General features: G+C 47.6%; 1 protein-coding gene across 1 annotated transcript in view; it reads left to right on the top strand.

The window, feature by feature from the left end:
* The window catches only part of SLC8A2 (solute carrier family 8 member A2), a 143220-nt gene that overhangs the window by 103801 nt on the left and 16236 nt on the right, over nt 1–23183 (top strand). The window contains exons 3-5 of the mRNA XM_088477085.1: nt 16390–16493; nt 18692–18709; nt 20066–20190. Coding sequence (XP_088333211.1) covers nt 16390–16493; nt 18692–18709; nt 20066–20190 — 247 coding nt within the window. The remainder of the gene's footprint in view (nt 1–16389; nt 16494–18691; nt 18710–20065; nt 20191–23183) is intronic.

The raw sequence follows: 23183 nt of genomic DNA, 5'->3' as shown, positions 1-23183 counted from the left end.
GACTGGTGACCGTCTTTCTCTTCTACAATCATTTTTCCTTAGTTGCTCTTATAGTTGATTTTCGTCCTATATGAGTATTTTGCTACATTTCCTGTATAATTCATTTTCAGTTTCTTCTAGTTTAAAATAAATTACTTTCTTAATTACCCACCCTGGTGGCCTTTTATCCATAGCAATGATGTTGCCATATGGTGCGTGCAACAGTATATATAATTAATATATTTCTAAAAATATCCCATTTGGTCTCCTTGTTTTCATGTCAGAGTACAGATTAACGCTCTACAGTCCCCAATGCTTCTCTGAGCGGATGAAACTTTTCTAAAATACAGAGCTATTGCTGCGTCCTTACTAAACATTTTTGTGTCGAAGTTTATTTAAATGTTACCATGTTCTCATTGCTAATCCCTCATCGCTAATCCCATATCACTGTACAGAGTTATGGCCGCAAATGTCTTTGTAATATTAGTCTGAATAATAAAAAAAAGTTACAGTTTTGCGTCCTATTAAGAGTTGGTTGTATAACCAACTCAGCAATGGCGGCTCCCTCCGCGTGCACTTAACTTTTGTCAGATGCGCCTGGAATGTGACTGGAGGTGTGGTTTCACAGTGCACAATTATTGCACATTACATTAAATGCTCATATCAGGCCTGATTCAGCAAGGATCGCTATTGCGTTCGCAATAGCGATTACATACGCAGTCTCACTGCGATGATATGCTAATGATTTTAATCGCAATGCAATACACAGTCTAACATAAGGACGTCCCCCTTACCTTACATACATCCATAATACTTAGCAAGACTGCGAAAGCATCGGTAACATAGAGTACCATCGGAGCCTCACGCACACTTGCACAAGGTCTGACCTTCCTCAGAAATTGCTAACCTCATCGCACACAGTGACAGCCCAAGCTACGTATGGCATCGCAATGGCTAATTAATGCACGCCCCTGTAAGGGCATTCAAACGCACTGGTATGCTTGCGTTCGGCCGACCACCCCCCCATCACCATCTCAGCACCCCCAATCACTCTGCTTCCTGTCAATCACTCTGCGATGGTCTGCGTAGTCACTGCGATCGCAGTCCTGATCACAGCGGAGTGTTTGCGCACACGCATTGCGATGTATACACATGCACATAATGTAACAATCGTCCGATTGTGTGCGGAATCGCAATACGATCCTAGCTGAATCAGGCCCATAGTGCGGATACTCTAATAAGATCACAAGTGCACCTGAAATGCTAAATGAACAAGCAATCCGGGTCTCGTGCATGCGCACGACGGAGCCGGCTCCTTCGTGCGCATGCGCTCTGGGCCACTATCGACCCGGTTGCGAGCGCTCAGCGCTCGCGACCGGGTCTGAATCAGGCCCAGAGTTGCAGCAGTTTTGCTCTATGTGCACTAATGAGTGTGTTTTAGCCACTTTCGTCCAATCAGAGACAGTCCTGCAGCGGTGATCATCATCAATTTAATACTTACACAGGGATTCAGGGCCAAATTCAGAGGTGGACACTGGACCACATTCAGAGATGTACGCTTTTTCAGAGCAGCTGCTGTGTGCATATATGCTAAATGCCAATACTGAAGGAAACGTCTGAGGACAAAAGACGTCTCTAGCCAGTATTTCAGACTCAATACTTGCGTACGAAGACACAGGATCGGATCAACATCGTGACCATCAGACGAGATGTTTGTAGCATCGGCCATCTGAATAAGCCTAAGGCTGTTCAGATTGGCCGCCTCAGCTGCACTGCCGTGGCCAGTAAAACTGCGTTGGTAGACGCAGACACTGGCCTCAGCACTGTAATAAAGCGGGGCAGTTGAGAGGTAAGCGTATTATCCTGAGGATAATAAATGACATAGTTTGGGATTTTTTATCATGGGCAGTATGGTATTGTGTAGTTCTAATGATTGTGTGATTGTACTGTGGTAGTTTGGTTAATGGGAAGGAGTGGTTTAAGGTATGGAGTCTCTCCAGCATGACTAGGTGTTAGCCAATAGGATGCCTAGGGGAGGTGACTAGCTGAAGTTATATATGCTATGGAGGACCTTACTTTCTATTTATTCCTGATGCAGTGAGGTTTTCCCTCTAGGAATGGTCATCGGTGGGATGTCCATCGATAGTTAACATCAATGGGTCCATTGGTGATTACCATCAATGGCACAAAAACCATCTGTGGTGAACCATCAATAGTTTGCACCCCTCGATGGCTACAGCTGCTGGGGGGCATGGCGGGCTGTGGGCCAATAAAAATAGGGGTGGGGCTTAGCAACCACCAGGGGCGGGGCAAAGCTCAGACCGGTCAAAAAAAAAATATATCCATCAGTTCCCACTCAGATCCATCAGTGGTCTGCCATCGATGGTAAAACCATCAACCATCGGCAGTTAACCATCAATGATTGATATCAATGGTTGATGGCCATCCCTATTTCCCACCGATCTGTCCCCTTGTTGGTGTGTTGGAATTTTTATGGTTGACATTTGTGGTTGGTTATTGTGTGGGCAGAAAATCATCATCGTCAGCATATACATGTGGCACAGGAGGTGGTTGTATTGTGAAGTGGTTCCAGCGCTTCCTGTGATCTAATGATAAACTTTTCTTTTTGGTATTTCTCTCCAAAAAATATATGAAAAAGAAATAGAAAATATATAGTGTAAAACCGTAACAATGTTTTAGAAATCGTGAAAGGCTGATATAAACTCACCCTTTAGAAGTGAGTTGTAGACTTTGGACCCAATGTTCACCGTGGTCCTGCGGTGGTTGCAAAATGCAACACTGGCCTTTAAGGTGAGGTCTTCAATTCCTCCCACACATAGGGCCTGATTCAGAGCCGCTCGTAACCGGCCGCTCGTTCGCTCCGAGCGATGTTTGCCCAACTGCACATGCGTACGGATCGTTATACGCATGCGCGAACCAGTCAGTGCGGCCGAAAATCGTTTGTTCGCTAAATAGCGAATGCCTGCTAATATGAGTGACAGGAGGAGGCGTATGTGGGTGGTAACAGGGGAAGGTGCTTGAAAACGGGGAGTGGAAATCAGAACGCAGGCGTGCTTAAAGGTCAAAACGGGCGTTTTATGGGTGTGCATAATTAATACTGGAGCGTCATTGACCACGTCACTGGGTTATTTTATAGCCAGAACTGCTTGCAAATTTGTGGTAGCAAACACCAGCCCCAAGAATAGCGAGCAGTTCATACGCTGTTCGATGTACTCGATTAATCTAATAAATAGCGGACATGACGTATGGTGCGAGCGGCCTGGGGGCATTTTTTTCAAAATTACAACCGCAAGTTTTGTTCGCTCGTTCAGACATAGAGGCGTCAACAGACCGCAAAGAGCGAACGGTTCATTTGAATAGCCATCCCTTTTTGCTGAACGAACGACCGCAAATAGCGACCGGCTCTGAATCAGGCCCATAGTGTTGTAAATGGGGAAATGCATACAACAAGCCTCCATGGTACAGATCAATTTACCCAATCCAAGATTTTACACAATATGCAGTGTACTCACCTTCAATGGGATATATTATACGCCTTGGACATTCATTTTCTCATCCCGATGTCCGTCGGTATAATACTATGGGTCCTTATACCCAGTCCAAAAATAATTGTGGACATAGACTAATTTCTTTGTAAAACAGTAATTTTATTTCTTAATCTGTATATGATAAAAAGGTCTACAACAATTTCTGTTTAATAAAAATTTCTGTTTAATAAAAATTTAAAATATATAAAATTTCAAAAAATAAATAAATAAAGCAAAGATAATTCCAAATCTTAAAAGTAGAAAAAGGAGAAATGAATGAGTGGAGGATTGTAATAATGAATACCTAGCAATATGTTTCTCAGATCCTACGTCTGCTTCCTCAGGCAGGAGGTGGTTGCAGAGTACTGATTGGGGTTAGGCTGATTTCACAACTCAAGAGGCATACCTGTAACTGTCCTGATTTTTGCGGGGACATTTCTGCATTTCGGGCGCTGTCCAGCCGTCCAATCCAACGTACCACAGTGTCCTGCAGTGGGGTGGAGGTAGGGAGTCCCCCTCTCACCTGCCACTTTTCAGAGCAAGCGGAGAATATATGTTGTGTGCATGACCACTTCATCTATTCACAGGGGAGAGGGACTGGGGTCATGTCCAGCAGCTCCCGGAGCACTGGGCATGACGCCATTGTGACTTAAACAGGGGCATTGGCTCATGGGTACAGCATTTCCCGTGAAGCCACGCCCCCTATCACGAGACCACACCCCAGTCACCTTCAGTTCCCGATCACCGGATCATTCAAGTTGGGGTGCGTAGCGAGTGGTAGCACTGGATTGGATGATCGTGTACAATCAGGCTTTATCTATTGGCCCTTTATGCTTTACTGGCTCCTGGTAAATGATTCATCTGCATGAATAATTGTTCATCCCAGAACAATTATTTGCATTTAGGTAACATGATGCAAAGCTTAAAATAAAATCAAACAACTTTGTGTCGTTAAAATGGAGCCCATATGAATCCTGCCTTTGAGAAGTATAAGAAGTTGCCATAAAGCCAGACAAATAAACATACTCAAAAAGACCTGATACAAATGTAATTAAATCAGATTGATAGATGAAGGCGACGCAGCTCCCACAAGCCTTCACAACAACAGCAATGCTCAGCGTTCCTTTACCTGTGGAGTTAGACTTGCATAATAATATCTCTGCTGTACCTCAGACACCCCATGACAAAATCATTCCTCTCTGGCACCACAATGCCGAGATTAGCACCATCCCAACATACGATGCCATTTCACCTCCACCAAATCCAATGTAATGTCCAAGTAAGAGGCCCAACCTCGCAGGGAAAGCAGCGTGCTCAGGATGCGTGGGCGTTTGTGTGGGCGTCTGGGAAACACAAATGAAAGATCTGCTTCCTTCGCTCAAACTGCCTCCAGGAGACATATTCACAGAATGCTCACAGACACGGCCTGATTCAGACCCGCTCGCTAGGCAGCGTTCGCACGTAGCCTGACGATGTTTGCAAAGTACGCGTGCGAAAAGTAGTCCATGCGATCGGGAATCGTTCGCACCCTGTACAAAGACTCCTCACTAGAATGAGTGACAGGACGAGCCGTTTGTGGGTGGTGAAGGGGTGGTCAATGGAAACGGGGGTGTGGTGGTGCGAACGCAGGCTTGTCCGTGCGTCTGAACGCCGTTTCAGGGGCGTGCATAATTAAGACGCAGCGTCATAATACACGTCACATGGCTGAATTACACACTGCAGCACTCGCAGTGCTTGCGGTAGGGTATGGTCAGCCACAAGTGCTGCGTATGGTTCCGATGTTACTCGATGTTACCGATTGTTTCATACACTTCTTGGAGATGATGTGCGTTACTAAGGGAAAGTGGGAATCGTGACAGGCTGGTGGACGTCAACACACATCTCAATCGCACGCTAAGACATAGCTGATGGCTGCGTGCGAACGCATCTAGCTAGCGGGTCTGAATCAGGCCCACAATCAGCAGGACACAACAACAGTGCAAACAAAAAATAAAACAATTGTCACAACAAGACCACACTAAAAAGCTGCAAGGTTGTAAGGTATAGAGCAGTCCCTGATCTTTGTCAGTGAATTCATAACATGTATTGTAAACCGGAATGTGTTTAGTTCCATTTACTTTATTTTATTATCATTTTTTTTTTTTTTTTTTAATTTGTACCCGTCCAATATACACATTGTTTATGGTCTGGCCTAATATGCGTTAAGGGCTTGATTCAGGGCTGATGTTCACGGCGTTTATCGATTATCGGTGGTTTGCGCATGCGCCACAGCCGCATTGCGCACGCTCTGCAAATTAATTGTGCTTGCGCTTGCTGTGGGGATTCGCTCGCAATTGATTAACGGGAAGGGACCGGTTTGATGGTGGTTACAAGGAGTTCCGGCCAAAACGCGGGCATGCCGGGGCCGTTTCCTCGGCATGTACTAGCCAGCGTTTGCGATCGCGCACGCAGAGAACAAAGCTCCGGCGTCTCAGTTACCACTTTCATACTGAGTGGCCATAGGCTCACTCGAGGGGTCGATGTTTTCAGGATCTGCGTCCAATGCTGCGTTTGTGTACTCAGTTGCGGACAGCTGAGAGGGCTTCGGCGGGCGACTCAATACAAATTCCCCCTGCTGATGTATTAGCATATTCTAGCAATAGCTAAGCAGCAAAATTCGCAAAGGCGTTTGCATTAGCGTGTAACTCTGGCCCTGAGTTGCTAGGAACACGGGCTATTCCCGTGTATGGGTAGCTTCAGCATAAATTATACGCAATTTGTGCCATCATCTCGGCATTGGGTCCTGAGTAGCCATGTTGTTGTTCTACCTCATTAGAGTTTTCCTTTGTATGTTGTTTTGTATGTTGTTTTGTATGTTGTTTTGTATGTTGTTTGTTTCTCACTTTGCCTTCTGCTGCTTTTTTGAGGAAGATTCTCATTTCTACTTATTTATTGTTTAATAAACAAATGTGGAGAAAAGACCCACAATGTGCATGTACTCAGGGCCTGATTCAGACCCGCTCGTTAGCGCATAGCGCTCGCAAGCGGGTCGATGGTGGACCAGTGCGCACGTGAGCCCCGGAGTGAGTGAAACTAGCACTCGCTCCGGATCTCGCAGCAAAACGGGGCGGCTGTCGATGTTGATCAACAGCTCGCCCCGTTTTGCAGGCGGGTAGGGGGGAGGGGGCTGTACAAACGGAGGAACGCCTGCCGTTTGTGAGCGGCCCTACTGACATCACTCGTGATGTCAGTAGTGGACATCTGGCTCTATTAGAGCTGGAAGTCCACTTGGCACTGCGAGTGCTGAGACCCTACCACAAGGGTCTCCTCGCAATGCCGATGGTCGCGATAATCGCGACCATCGCCAGGCCGCTCGCAAAAGCTGCGGGTGGTCACCCACAGCTGTGCAAGTGGCCTGGAGGCCAGAACTAAAAAAAATAGGGACGCCCTGATTTAGAATGAGCGCACGCAAATAGCGTGCGCCTCTGAATCAGGCCCTCAGTGCGCCTTTATGTGATAATAATTATATGGTAACAATTTTTAGAGATTAGTCAGTATCGCTCTCCGACACATTGATGAAAATTTTTTGTGACTGGGGGCAAAGGTCATATTCTAAATGATCCGTTTCACCCAGGGTGTGATATCTTTAATATTGGTATATCAACGACCCCTTCCCGGAGCTGTCTTCTCCCATCAGTCCCACAATGCACAAGATAATATACAGAACCTTTGGAAGCGAGGGCATGAACATAAAGACCCTATTTCCCTCCCCTGCCTCTCCTGGGACAGAGTTTTCTGGGTTCTGCCTTAGTAATGGACCTTTTATTAGACGATAGAGAGAGTGATGCTTTTGATAGAGTGCTCCCATGACCTCGAGGGACAGCACTCCATGAATCTAGGGTCTAAATTATTCATTGGCAAACTCTACTTCTCTACGCAACCCCCCTCACGCTTCTACTCCTTGCCTTTGGGTGTTGGTAGAGAAACTCATTATCATCACTATTCTCCCCGGAGACCCTCACACATTTCCCTACTCTCTGCCATCTTCTCTCCAACCTCCCATTTATCATGCTGTCTCTTTCTATATCCCAAGACCTGCAGCCTTCTCTTACTCTAAAACCACCTCTTCATTAACAAGGTTCGAACGAGGTTAGGCTTGTAATGTCTATTAATGATGGATGGGAATGGAAGTGAGAGACATTTTTAAATAAACATTTAGTAAAATATAAGTAGATGGGTTATCCAGCAAAACCTTATTCATCAGACTAACTGCATTTTCAAAACATTTACCAGCATGGACAGCCGATGCAATATAACTCGCCTTGCTTAGGAGGAATAAAATATTATTTAGAGACCCTAGAGGAACAGTGCCCCCCACCCCCACACCTGGTCTTCATGTACCAGTAAAGTCACTAGTTACCAGCGAATTGATGCATTCTTATGAATATTATTAGCGTTCCTGATTTGTAAGACACCACAGCGCTGGATGGTGGGGAAAACAGGGACGTATACATAAGCACAGATGGGAAGTTTGAGTTTGTTGAGTAGGTGAGAGTGGGTGGCAGGTAGTTATCACAGAGATGGGGAAATGCAGGTCTTGGGCTGATCTAACAAGGTGTGAGGGAGATGATGTAGTGTATTACTGTATGTTGGTTCTGTATGAAAAGCTGGCGCTATTTGGGGCTTTGTTGGTGACCGTAATTTGTAGTGTGTTCTGGAAGATATAAGGAAAGCGTGTATGGAGTTGTGTTGCTGATTGGAGTGGGAATAGATGAGGGAAATGCCAGATGATAGGAAGTTTCAGTCATTCAGGTGGGAGATGAGGAGAGAATGCATAAGAGTGGGAATAGATGAGAGGAAGTTTCAGTCATTCAGGTGGGAGATGAGGAGAGAATGCATAAGAGTGGGAATAGATGAGGGAAGTGCCAGATGAGAGGAAGTTTCAGTCATTCAGGTGGGAGATGAGGAGAGAATGCATAAGAGTGGGAATAGATGAGGCAAGTGCCAGATGAGAGGAAGTTTCAGTCATTCAGGTGGGAGATGAGGAGAGAATACATAAGAGTGGGAATAGATGAGGGAAGTGCCAGATGAGAGGAAGTTTTAGTCATTCAGGTGGTAGATGAGGAGAGAATGCATAAGAGTGGGAATAGATGAGGGAAGTGCCAGATGAGAGGAAGTTTTATAATTCAGGTGGGAGATGATTAGAGAATGCATAAGAGTGGGAATATCTGAGGGAAATGCCAGATGAGAGGAAGTTTCAGTCATTCAGGTGGGAGATGAGGAGAGAATGCATAAGAGTGGGAATAGATGAAGGAAATGCCAGATAAAAGGAAGTTTCAGTCATTCAGGTGGGAGATGAGGAGAGAATGCATAAGAGTGGGAATAGATGAGGGAAGTGCCAGATGAGAGGAAGTTTCAGTCATTCAGGTGGGAGATGAGGAGAAAGTGCATAACAGTGGGAATAGATGAGGGAAATGCAAGATGAGAGGATGTTTCAGTCATTCAGGTGGGAGATGAGAGAATGCATAAGACTGGGAATAGATGAGGGAAGTGCCAGATGAGAGGAAGTTTCAGTCATTCAAGTGGGAGATGAGGAGAGAATGCATAACAGTGGGAATAGATGAGGGAAATGCCAGATGAGAGAAAGTTTTAGTCATTCAGGTGGGAGATAAGGAGAGAATGCATAAGAGTGGGAATAGATGAGGGAAGTGCCAGATGAGAGGAAGTTTTAGTCATTCATGTGGGAGATGAGAGAATGCATAAGAGTGGGAACAGATGAGGGAAGTGCCAGATGAGAGGAAGTTTCAGTCATTCAGGTGGGAGATGAGGAGAGAATGCATAAGAGTGGGAATAGATGAGGGAAATGCCAGATGAGAGAAAGTTTTAGTCATTCAGGTGGGAGATAAGGAGAGAATGCATAAGAGTGGGAATAGATGAGGGAAGTGCCAGATGAGAGGAAGTTTTAGTCATTCATGTGGGAGATGAGAGAATGCATAAGAGTGGGAACAGATGAGGGAAGTGCCAGATGAGAGGAAGTTTCAGTCATTCAGGTGGGAGATGAGGAGAGAATGCATAAGAGTGGGACTAGATGAGGGAAGTGCCAGATGAGAGGAAGTTTTAGTCATTCAGGTGGGAGATGAGGAGAGAATGCATAACAGTGGGAATAGATGAGGGAACTGCCAGATGAGAGGAAGTTTCAGTCATTCAGGTGGGAGATGAGGAGAGAATGCATAAGAGTGGGAATAGATGAGGGAAGTGTCAGATGAGAGGAAGTTTCAGTCATTCAGGTGGGAGATGAGGAGAGAATGCATAAGAGTGGGAATAGATGAGGGAAGTGCCAGATGAGAGGAAGTTTCAGGCATTCAGGTGGGAGATGAGGAGAGAATGCATAAGAGTGGGAATAGATGAGGGAAGTGCCAGATGAAAGGAAGTTTCAGTCATTCAGGTGGGAAATGAGGAGAGAATGCATAAGAGTGGGAATAGATGAGGGAACTGCCAGATGAGAGGAAGTTTCAGTCATTCAGGTGGAAGATGAGGAGAGAATGCATAAGAGTGGGAATAGATGAGGGAAGTGCCAGATGAGAGGAAGTTTCAGTCATTCAGGTGGGAGATGAGGAGAGAATGCATAAGAGTGGGAATAGATGAGGGAAATGCCAGATGAGAGGAAGTTTCAGTCATTCAGGTGGGAGATGAGGAGAGAATGCATAAGAGTGGGAATAGATGAGGGAAGTGCCAGATGAGAGGAAGTTTCAGTCATTCAGGTGACAGATGAGGAGAGAATGCATAAGAGTGGGAATAGATGAGGGAAGTGCCAGATGAGAGGAAGTTTCAGTCATTCAGGTGGGAGATGAGGAGAGAATGCATAAGAGTGGGAATAGATGAGGGAAATGCCAGATGAGAGGAAGTTTCAGTCATTCAGGTGGGAGATGAGGAGAGAATGCATAAGAGTGGGAATAGATGAGGGAACTGCCAGATGAGAGGAAGTTTCAGTCATTCAGGTGGGAGTTGAGGAGAGAATGCATAAGAGTGGGAATAGATGAGGGAACTGCCAGATGAGAGGAAGTTTCAGTCATTCAGGTGGGAGATGAGGAGAGAATGCATAAGAGTGGGAATAGATGAGGGAAATGCCAGATGAGAGGAAGTTTCAGTCATTCAGGTGGGAAATGAGGAGAGAATGCATAAGAGTGGGAATAGATGAGGGAAGTGCCAGATGAGAGGAAGTTTCAGTCATTCAGGTGGGAGATGAGGAGAGAATGCATAAGAGTGGGAATAGATGAGGGAAGTGCCAGATGAGAGGAAGTTTCAGTCATTCAGGTGGGAGATGAGGAGAGAATGCATAAGAGTAGGAATAGATGAGGGAAATGCCAGATGAGAGGAAGTTTCAGTCATTCGGGTGGGAGATGAGGCGAGAATGCATAAGAGTGGGAATAGATGAGGGAAGTGCCAGATGAGAGGAAGTTTCAGTCATTCAGGTGGGAGATGAGGAGAGAATGCATAAGAGTGGGAATAGATGAGGGAAGTGCCAGATGAGAGGAAGTTTCAGTCATTCAGGTGGGAGATGAGGAGAGAATGCATAAGAGTAGGAATAGATGAGGGAAATGCCAGATGAGAGGAAGTTTCAGTCATTCGGGTGGGAGATGAGGCGAGAATGCATAAGAGTGGGAATAGATGAGGGAAGTGCCAGATGAGAGGAAGTTTCAGTCATTCAGGTGGGAGATGAGGAGAGAATGCATAAGAGTGGGAATAGATGAGGGAAGTGCCAGATGAGAGGAAGTTTCAGTCATTCAGGTGGGAGATGAGGAGAGAATGCATAAGAGTAGGAATAGATGAGGGAAATGCCAGATGAGAGGAAGTTTCAGTCATTCGGGTGGGAGATGAGGCGAGAATGCATAAGAGTGGGAATAGATGAGGCAAGTGCCAGATAAGAGGAAGTTTCAGTCATTCAGGTGGGAGATGAGGAGAGAATGCATAACAGTGGGAATAGATGAGGGAAGTGCCAGATGAGAGGAAGTTTCAGTCATTCAGGTGGGAGATGAGGAGAGAATGCCTAACAGTGGGAATAGATGAGAGAAATGCCAGATGAGAGGAAGTTTCAGTCATTCTGGTGGGAGATGAGGAGAGAATGCCTAACAGTGGGAATAGATGAGGGAAATGCCAGATGAGAGGAAGTTTCAGTCATTCAGGTGGGAAATGAGGAGAGAATGCATAAGAGTGGGAATAGATGAGGGAAGTGCCAGATGAGAGGAAGTTTCTGTCATTCAGGTGGGAGATGAGGAGAGAATGCATAAGAGTGGGAATAGATGAGGGAAGTGCCAGATGAGAGGAAGTTTCAGTCATTCAGGTGGGAGATGAGGAGAGAATGCATAAGAGTGGGAATAGATGAGGGAAGTGACAGATGAGAGGAAGTTTCAGTCATTCAGGTGGGAGATGAGGAGAGAATGCATAAGAGTGGGAATAGATGAGGGAAGTACCAGATGAGAGGAAGTTTCAGTCATTCAGGTGGGAGGAGAGAATGCATGAGTGGGAATAGATGAGGGAAGTGCCAGATGAGAGGAAGTTTCAGTCATTCAGGGGGGAGATGAGGAGGGAATGCATAAGAGTGGAAATAGATGAGGGAAGTGCCAGATGAGAGGAAGTTTCAGTCATTCAGGTGGGAGATGAGGAGAAAATGCATAAGAGTGGGAATAGTTGAGGGAAGTGCCAGATGAGAGGAAGTCCCGGGGAAGAGACAACAAAGGTAGTCAAGTATGTGTTAGACGCCGGAGATGGGCATCTCAGTGCACAAGACGTCATTAGCATAAGTCCGCTGTATACGGAATTGTAGCAGCGACGGGCATTGCGTGCATCTCTGAATCAGGCTTATTGCTCCGTGTGAGAGAAATACCATATAGAGGGAGGTTACAGTGGTTGAGGCGGGAGATGATGGGAAAATGTTTTGCCTGATCAAAATACTGATGAATATTGCAAGTGCAGACAGTCACTGTCCTTTAGGGGCGGAAGACCTTAAGTGAAGAGCACATAGTTCAGTTAATTCCCTGAGCTTGCATTAATGGCATAAACCATTAGAGCAGGCATGCGGCCCAAATAAACCTTTTATGCGGCCCAACAGTGTGTGCCCAAATACATATACATATAGTATGCGGCCCAGTCGCTGGGCCACATAATATTTGTGTGTACTCTGTTTAAAACTTGGAACGCTAGTCTCTGAAGCGATCAGAGACTAAAGGAACCTCTGATCGCTTCAGAGGTCAGCAATCCCAGTGATGCAGTTCACGGGTGACGTCATCCGTGATGAGAGGAGCCTGCCCTGCTGGATCTAGTTAGATCCAGGCAGCGGTAGCGTCTACGCGGGAGCGGTGCCCAGCGGCCAGCATGAAGAGAGATAAGTACTGTATAGGGGAGTGGGGCCTGTTCTATACTGGTAGGGGGCACAACATAAGGGGCATTACTGGGGGCACAACATAAGGGGCATTACTGGGGCACTACTAGGGGCAAAAATGGAGGCACTGCATAAGGGGCACTACTAGGGTGCTGCATAATGGCCACTACTGGGGGCACTGCATAAGGGGCTCTAATACAGGGGGCTTTGCACAAGGGGCACTACTGGCGGCACTGCATAAGGGGCTTTACTGGGGGCACTGCATAAGGGGCACTGCGTAAGGGGCTCTAATACAGGGGGCATTGAATAAGGGGCACTGCATAAGGGGCATTACTGGGGGCACTGCATAAGGGGCACTACTGGGGGCCCTGAATAATGACACTACTGGGGGCACTGCGTAAGTGACTCTAATACAGGGGGCATTGCATAAGGGGCACTACTGGGGTACTGCATAAGGCATTACTGGGGGCACTGCATCAGGGGCACTACTGGGGGCACTGCATAATGGACACTACTGGGGGCACTGCATAAGGGTCTCTAATATAGAGGGCATTGCATAAGGGGCTCTTATACAGGGGGCATTGCATAATGGGTACAACTACAGTGGCATTGCATAAGATGCTCTAATACAGGGGGCATTGCATAAGAGACACTACTACAGGGGGGCACTGCATTGGTTTTTCTTAATAATAACCCTTTCAACATTGCATATAAGACTTTTCTTGCGGCCCACACACTCTAAGACCTTGAATATTCGGCCCGGTTGGTATTTTGAGCTTGACATGCCTGCATTAGAGAAATAAATGGATGTTTACTTTTTATTTTTAACACTTTTTTATTGTTTACCATGTATAATGCACATGCAATAAAACAATATTAATTAAAATATGCAAATGAAAGCAAGTCCTACATAATGCAACATAAAATCTGTATGAATACACTAAAAAGTAACAGAAAAAAATATATATTCCTGGTGAAACCAAGGCATCATTAAGACTTATTGGCCTTCATTCAGAGCCGTACGCTCTGAGCAGAGCGCACGCTCTGAATGAGGGCCGCCCTCCATAAAAATGGAGCGTCCTCCTGGACGCTCGTATAGCTGTGGGTCACCACCCACAGCCTATACGAGCGTGCAGTTTGATGGCCGCGATGGTCGTGACCATCGCGACCATCGAAACTGCGAGCCGGAGCCTGCGGTTGAGGTTTTCGGCCCTGATTCAGACCCACTCGCGAGCGGCTGTCCGCTCGCAAGTGGGTCGATGTTCTGCACTGAGCATGCGCACGACGGAGGGAGCTCCGTCGTGCGCATGCGCCAGACGCGACGAGCGAAGGAAAGTCCTTCACTCGTTGTGTCTGATCAAAGGGGGCGTGCTGTCGATGTTGATTGACAGCACGCCCCCTTTGGTGGGCGTGCCGGGGGCGTGCCTCCCTGACGGGGGCGTTCCCACGGGAACGCCTCCCGTCAGAAGCCGGCCCACTGACATCACTAGTGATGTCAGTGGGAGTGATTTTGGCTCTGATAGAGCCAAAATCACTCCGGAGCTTGCGGTTGAAAACCTCAACCGCAGGCTCCGGCTCGCAGTTTCGATGGTCGCGATGGTCACGACCATCGCGGCCATCAAACTGCACGCTCGTATAGGCTGTGGGTGGTGACCCACAGCTATACGAGCGTCCAGGAGGACACTCCATTTTTATGGAGGGCGGCCCTCATTCAGAGCGTGCGCTCTGCTCAGAGCGTACGGCTCTGAATGAGGGCCTTCAACCGCAAGCTCCGGAGTGATTTTGGCTCTATCAGAGCCAAAATCACTCCCACTGACATCACTAGTGATGTCAGTGGGCCGGCTTCTGACGGGAGGCGTTCCCGTGGGAACGCCCCCGTCAGGGAGGCACGCCCCCGGCATGCTCACCAAAGGGGGCGTGCTGTCAATCAACATCGACAGCACACCCCCTTTGATCAGACACAACGAGCGAAGGACTTTCCTTCGCTCGTCACGTCTGGCGCATGCGCACGACGTAGCTCCCTCCGTCGTGCGCATGCTCAGTGCAGAACATCGACCCACTTGCGAGCGGACAGCCGCTCGCGAGTGGGTCTGAATCAGGGCCATTGATGGCTATTGGTTATATCATACATACAGTATGAGTGAAAATGTACATACTGTATTGTTTACAGGGACTATACCATCTTGACTATAGTCCCTAGACATCAATGGAACAGAGGACCTCATTCAGAGTGGGTCGAAGCGGCCGCACGGTCGTACGGGAAAAGGGGCCGGATATGCAAATGATTCCCTCGCAAGTTGCGTCCCTAAGTTCGGATCGGCTGCTGGCCGACCAAGGGGAGGAAGCGGCCGGAATACCAAAAAATACGCCCCCTTCTCGTACGCATTACACGTCATCTCCAGCCATATAAGGATTAATCGTGACCATCGAGAACCATCGGAACTGGTCGTAGAGCTTAAGGTTGACCATACCCTCTCTTAAGCTCTACGATCATGTCAGTGTAAAAACCTCCCATGTCACATGTGCCATGACGCTACTTTGTTAATTATGCACTCCCATAAACCGTATGCACTCCCATAAAACGCCGTTCGCATAATTAGGCACGCCTGCGTCCGGATCTACACTCCCCCGTTTTCAAGCACCTTCCCCTGTTACCACCCACAAACGCCTCAATCTGTCACTCAAACTACCGACCTGGCTGTGCTCAAGGAGAGAGAAACTTCTGATCGTAGCGGCTAGTTTGCGCACGTACATTGCGAACTTTACGCATGCGCAGTATAGCGAACATCGGTGGCGTACGACCGTGCGGCCGCTTTGACCGACTCTGAATGAGGTCCAGAGTCCCTGAAATATAGGAAAACATAAGGGTAGATACGCTTTATCCCAAGCATGGGTGAGTAACACCCCTTTCACATAGAGACCAAAAACACATGTTTTTGCATGTGAACAGGCATCGCCCCGGGTCTTTCCTACGCGTGAATGCAAACAACCCAGGACCAAGTCCCAGGTCCACGACTGTGCTCTTTACCAGGGTTGGGCTGAGACCTAGAATTTTGCCGGATTGATAGACATGGAAATTTCCCAGATCTTAAGCCTGAAAGGGGCATAACTTATGGTTCAGCATAACAAATATTTGAAGAGCATCTGTCACCTACACAAAGAGGAGGCGGCCATTTTGTGGGCTGGCCCGATATTCATCATTCTTTAGCAACTAGTGTCAGTACTTGAGGCACATCATGACTAATTTTCACACAAGCCAGTGGTTCCGAGTACATTGATAAGCTGCCTACTTATGAATATTGGTTTTTAAAAAATGGCGGCCTTTGTCCTGTGCAATATTGAGGAACTTTAAGAGTCCTGGGGACAATCATTGATTCCACCCAACATGTGACTTCTGTCTCCTTTATTCCCAGTATGTCAGATACTGCTTTTGAGATGCCTGAAAATCTGCCAGTGCTGGCTTCCAGTGCATTTCCTTTATACTTTTCCACTTTCTCTCCCCAGAAAAACCCTGCAGGTCAAAATTGTCGATGACGAGGAATACGAGAAACAAGAGAACTTTTATGTGGTTCTTGAGGAGCCCAGATGGATGAAACGTGGGATTTCAGGTATGTCAGCAATGTCGAGCATCATCTCCCAGTCTAGACTCCAGCTCTTGCAACCACACAAGTGCCCTATAGAGGTGACACAGACCTAAAGTAGCCCAATAATAAAGGAGCTCTCTCTTTCTCTCTCTGGCAGGGAAAAGGTTATTCAGAGTCTCCTAAAAATAGTCTCTTAATTAGGAAATCTATGGCAGCATTTGCTAATGGTTTATTCGGCTCATATCATCTGCAGTGGATGGGAAGCATCAATTTCCTTAGTTACTCTGTTGCTAAGCAACTTGCAGATGATTACACTTTTGCCTAGCAACATGCTTCATCTGTTGCCTAGGAAAACCTTACTGTAGTAAATCGCTGCCAAATAGCGTTATCATGTAAAGCACTATGGTAGATAGTATATATACTTGGAGTAACCAAGGTGCAGCCACATAAGTTATCAAAGCTAAAAGTGCGTACACACGGGACGATTCGCTCCATGAACGGCATCGTCCCGTGTGTCCCCGGCAGGGGTGTGCTCGAACGAAATAGCTCAGTGCCGTGCTCCCTCCCTCATCCCGAAACATGTTCAACCTGACAATATCGTCAGGTTGGATGGGAGGTTCAGGCGATGGACGATAACCACAACTACAAACGGGAGCGCGCATTGGTAGTTATCGTTCATTGTTTTGGGGCTGAAACTGGACGATTTTTTCGACGACTGAACGATATTGTTATCGTTGAGTTGTCCAGAAAATCGTCCCATGTGTACGCACCTTAACCCAGCTTTTACTGGTTTAAATAGCGTGATATTTTGGTAGGGATTTACTGGTATTTAGGGAATTCTATTTTCCCGAGATAGGTAGATTTACTTCTAAGAAAATGAAAAGTTTTGCTGTTACCTATAGGATTCAGTCAGATTCTGTTGGTCATTTCTCTATTGCATCCAGTATAGCTGTGGAACCATGATCAAAGAGCATACAAACTTGTATTAGGGCGGGACTCAGCTTCTGAGGTGGGCAGTGTTATCACTGAGAAGTGTGATGGGTGCTGCAGGGGTGAATGCGGGGTACCGCATGGGTGAATGCAGGGTGCCGCAGGGTTGAATGTGGGGTGCCGCAGGGGTGAATGAGGGATGCCGCACAGGTGAATGCGGGTTGCTGGAGGGGATTATGTGGGGTGCAGCAGGGGTGAATGTGGGGTTCCGCAAGGGTGAATGCGGGGTGCCGCAGGGGAGTATGTGGGGTGTCGCAGTGGTGAATGCGGGGTGCCGCACGGGTGAATGCGGGGTGCTGCAGGGGTGAATGCGGGGTACCGCAGGGGTGAATGCAGGGTGCTGCAGGGGTGAATGCGGGGTCCCGCAGGGGAGTATGTGGGGTGTCGCAGGGGTGAATGCAGGGTGCCGCACGGGTGAATGTGGGGTTCTGCAGGGAAGTATGTGGGGTGTCGCAGGGGTGAATGCGGGGTGCCGCAGGGGTGAATGCGGGGTGCCGCAGGGGTGAATGTGGGTTGCTGCAGGGGAGTATGTGGGGTGTCGCAGGGGTGAATGTAGGGTTCCACAGGGTAGTATGTGGGGTGTCGCAGGGGTGAATGCGGGGTGCCGCAGGGGTGAATGCGGGGTTCCGCAGGGGAGTATGTGGGGTGTCGCAGGGGTGAATGCAGGGGTGAATGCAGGGTGCCGCACGGGTGAATGCGGGGTTCCGTAGGGAAGTATGTGGGGTGTCGCAGGGGTGAATGTGGGGTGCCGCAGGGGTGAATGCGGGGTGCCGCAGGGGTGAATGCGGGGTGCCGCAGGGGTGAATGTGGGGTGCCGCAGGGGAGGATGTGGGGTGTCGCAGGGGTGAATGTGGGGTGTCGCAGGGGTGAATGTGGGTTGCTGCAGGGGAGTATGTGGGGTGTCGCAGGGGTGAATGTGGGGTTCCGCAAGGGTAAATGCGGGGTACCGCAGGGGTGAATGCAGGGTGCTGCACGGGTGAATGCGGGGTTCCGCAGGGGAGTATGTGGGGTGTCGCAGGGGTGAATGTGGGTTGCGCAGGGGTGAATGTGGGTTGCGCAGGGGAGGATGTGGGGTGCCGCAGGGGTGAATGTGGGGTGCCGCAGGGGAGGATGTGGGGTGTCGCAGGGGTGAATGCGGGGTACCGCAGGGGAGGATGTGGGGGTTCTGACATTTTGTAAAGTTTGATGCCTCTGTTCTGTCTTCTCACTTTTTTCTTTTTCCATCTCTCTAGCTCTGTTACTCAATCAGGGTAAGATCTCTTCCTTGTCTTCGTTATTTTTCAAAGCTTGTTGCTCGGTAAACATTGAAAATTACAATATGTATAATACACAGATAAATTGTGTTATGTTATATTTATTATCTAAAGCTGCTGTTAATGTCTTCAAATGCCTTTATCAGCCCTGTAACAAGCATTCGGGTTGGGTATGGGATGCCAGCAGTCAGAATCCTGATGCCAGTATACCGACATGGTTAGGATACCTATTACCGACACCTGTCGGTCAGTCTCCTAACCCTCCCCATCTCCCTAACCCTCCCACCCCGCTGCCTAAACCTAACCTCCCCCCCTAGTGCCTAAAGCTAACCCTCCCCGCCAGAGCCGTAACTAGACTTTTTGGTGCCCTGTGCCAGAAAGAGCATTGGCGCCCCCCTCATTTTTCAAAGGGACATAATGCACCCAAAAAAGGGCCATGGCTTCATGGGGAAGGGCCAGGGAAGAGATAGGAGAGGCCAGGAGATGCTGGGGATGAAATAAGAGGAAGCTACAAGCAAGAATGATAATAAACAGAAATTTGACAGGCCCAAACAGCGCCCCCTGACCTGTGGTGCCCTGTGCCATGGCACCAGCCGCACTACCCTAGGTACGGCCCTGCGACCCCGCTGCCTAAACCTAACCTCCCCCCCTAGTGCCTAAAGCTACCCCCCCCTATCCGCAACCTATACCTAACCCTCCCCCCTTTATGCCTAACCCTAAGCCTCCCCCTAACCCCAGTACTTACTGTTGGATGCCGGCGCCAGGATTCTGACAGCTGTCAGGATTCAGGCGCCAACTTTCTAAGCGAAGGCATCGAGACTGTCAGTATTATGACCGCATCCCAAACATTCTATGGTCATTACATTATCTCCTGTATATTACTGTCAAATAATACTGTGCTATATTATCTCCTGCCATTATCTCCTGTATATTACTGTCAAATAATACTGTACTATATTGTTTTATTTTCTTTAGATATTACAATTCACCAATAAGTTCTGTGACAATATAAAAAAATTTACTGAATTCTGAGGTGACCACTAGTATCGCTAATCATTTACGGTATGGGGTGAGGCTTCTTTAGTTTAACCGACCCCGACATGACCTATTGGTTGTATGTATTATGACTAGTTTACTGCGTATTCACTCACAAGCAACAGTAAATACGGCCCTGGCTGCAGCCAGTGATGCTGGGTAATGCCCTGCCTTATCTCCGTATCCATATACTATACAAATACAAATTTATACCAGCTTATAATAGTCTCATGATTGACTTGCTGGTTCTAGGTAAGGGATACCTTAGGCCTTGCTTCCTTTTGTAAAATATGTAAGATGTGTTCTTTGCATGGCCAGATGAGGACGACAAGAAGCTGACTGCAGAGGAGGAAGAGGCAAGAAGGATTGCAGAGATGGGGAAACCAATCCTGGGGGAGCATTCCAAAATGGAGATCATTATCGAGGAGTCTTATGAATTTAAGGTAAAGCGATGGTAGTTTCTCTTCTTTCAAATGCACTGACATTATATACTAGAGATGTGCAGGCTCGCTTCGGATTTTCCCACCAAGTTCGGATTTTTCCCGCCAAGAATCGGGCCTCAGAAAGAGGCAAAAAGTCATCTTTCATGGACAAACATTATCTTTCATGGACAAAAGTCCATGAAAGATGATGTTTGTCCATGAAAGATGACATTTTGCCTCTTTCTGAGACCTGATTTTTGGCGGGAAAAATCCGAACCGAGCCTGTACATCTCTTTAATTTACCATCTATACTGGGAGCAGACTTATTGTGGCTCTCTGGTCAGGTGGAACAAGAACAGGCTGGCTCACCCTGATTTTACCAATGTCTGGGAAGGCCATTTGCGAGGAGCAAAACTGCGCAAATACAAATTTGCCACCAAACAGGAAATTCTATTCCTCCAAATAATTTGGTGGCAAAACATTCCCATCAATTCCTCAATTTTCTGTAGCCACGGACTAAATTGAATGATAGTTATGCCTATACTACAGGGCGGAGATGTCCAGTAACCATACGCTGCTAATGTTGGGGTCCCCGATAACGTTTAAGTAAAGTAATTTTTAATAGAATATAAAATTTCACATGTTTTACATTCTTTACAGCACTTTAACTTCAATTTGTTACTTTTACCTACACCTAGTGCAGACTGACTGCTGTGCTATTTAATCCATGAACAAATAATAGGGCTGCGAATTCTCAGGTGTCACCCTGGTATCGTCAAACAACTACATAATAATGAAAAGCAATTGTAAGTTAATTCATAGGGTATCAACATGACCACACAGAGACTTCACATTTACAGTCAGTGGTGGCCTAGCATTTCATCCTATTTGTTCATTATATCCAATTCTATCTTTGTGGCTGGTGACCTAAAATAAATAAATGTTTAGACGCCGCACATATGGGCAATTGTCGGAAATTCAGGGAATAAAATTGAACTGCGTGTCACCCGTTTATTTGATTGACAGTGATTAAGTGTTTTCTGTCATTTGGCAGATAATGCAACTGAAGAACGAAAAGGATATTAAATTGCTATTCCTGGCCCCATCCACCAGCTCCCCCTTACCAGCATTCTCCAGCTCCTCATCGCCTCCATCTTCTAGCTCCTCCAGACCCACATCCACCAGCTCCTCTTGACCCCCATCCACCAGCTCCTCCTTACCCTATTCACCAGCTCCTCCTCAACTCCATCTATCAGCTTCTCCTGTCCCCCTTCACCTCCATCTACTAGTTCCTCCTGTCCCTCATCACCTCCATCTTCTAGCGCCTCCTGACCCTCATCCACCAGCTCCTCCTGACCCCCATCCACCAGCTCCTCATTATCCCATTCACCAGCTCCTCCTCAACTCCATCCATCAGCTTCTCCTGTCCTCCATCACCTCCATCTTCTAGTTCCTCCTGTCCCCGGTCACCTCTATCGTCTAGCTCTTCCTGACCCCCATCCACCAGCGCCCCCTTACCCCATTTACCAGATCCTCCTCACCTCCATCTTCTAGCTCCTCCTGCCCCCCATCCACAAGCTCCTCCTTACCCCCATTCACCAGCTCCTCACCTCCATCCACCAGCTCCTTGCCTCCATCTTCTAGCTCCTCCTGTCCTCCATTCACCAGCTCCTCATCTCCATCCACCAGCTTCTCCTGTGACCCATCACCTCCATCTACTATTTCCTCCTGACTCCCATTCACCAGCTCCTCCTAACTTTCATCTTCTAGCTCATCCTGACCCCCATCCACCAGCTCCTCCTGACTTCATGCACCACCTCCTGATGACCCCCATCCACCAGTTCCTCCTTACCCCCATTTTACCAGCTCCTCCTCACCTCTATCCAGCAGCTTCTTCTGTCCCTCATACACAAGGTTCTTCTTTCCCCCCATTCACCAGCTCTTCCTCACCTCCATCCACCAGCTTATCCTGTCCCCCATCCACAAGCTCCTTTTTACCCCTATTCACCAGCTCTTCCTCACTTCCATTTACCAGATCCTCCTGACCATCAGCTACCACCCCTTACATTATCTAGATCCTCCCCACTATCTACTTTGTTGTGCCTTTCCATAATCCAGTTACTCTGAAATTTCCTAACTACTAACTCTCCATTACCAGTCCTTCCTCACTTTCAATTACCCAGATTGTCCAGACTCCCCATTACACAGACCCTCCTCACTCCCAAATGTCCCAATCCTCCACCTGCCTCCCCATTACCCATATCCTCCGCCTGACTCCCTATTACCCAGATCCTCCAGACTCCTCATTATCCAGATCCTATTGACTTCACAGTACCTAGACTCTCTTCATTCCCAATTATCCAAATCCTCCACCTGACTCCTCAATACCCAGATCCACATGACACCTCATTACGTAGACCCTCCTCACTTCTAATTACCAAGATACTTACTCCTCATTAACCAGATCATCCTCACTCCCCCATTACCCATATCCTCCTGACTTCCCATTATCCAGACCTTCCTGACTCCACATTGTCCAGATTATCCTCACTCTTCATTACACAGACCCTCCTGACTCCCATTATCCAGGTCCTTCTGAATCCCCATTATCGAAACCCTACTCACTCCCAATTACCTAGATCCTCCTGACTCCTATTATCCTGATCCTCCTTACTCCCCATTATCGAGACCCTCCTGACTCCCAATTGCCCAAATCCTCCACGTGGATCTCCAAAACTCATTTACTCATGACACCCCCATTACCCAGACCATCCTCACTCTCAATTACCCAGATCCTCCTGACTCCCCATAACCCAAATCCTCACTCCCATTTACCCAGATCCTCCTCACTCCCATTTACCTAGATCCTCCTGACTCCCAATAACCCAGATCCTCCTCTCTCCTAGTAACCCAGATCCTCCTCTCTCCCAATAACACAGATGCTCATCTCTCCAAATAATCCAGATCCGCCTCTCTCCCAATAACCCAGATCCTCCTCTCTCCCAATAACCCAG

Source organism: Taudactylus pleione, unplaced genomic scaffold (genome assembly GCF_031769625.1).
Source record: "Taudactylus pleione unplaced genomic scaffold, aTauple2 ptg000199l, whole genome shotgun sequence".
In the NCBI taxonomy this organism is placed as follows: domain Eukaryota; kingdom Metazoa; phylum Chordata; class Amphibia; order Anura; family Myobatrachidae; genus Taudactylus; species Taudactylus pleione.
The sequence above is the reverse complement of the archived record's forward strand: the minus strand, read 5'-3'. Positions and strand labels throughout refer to the sequence as shown.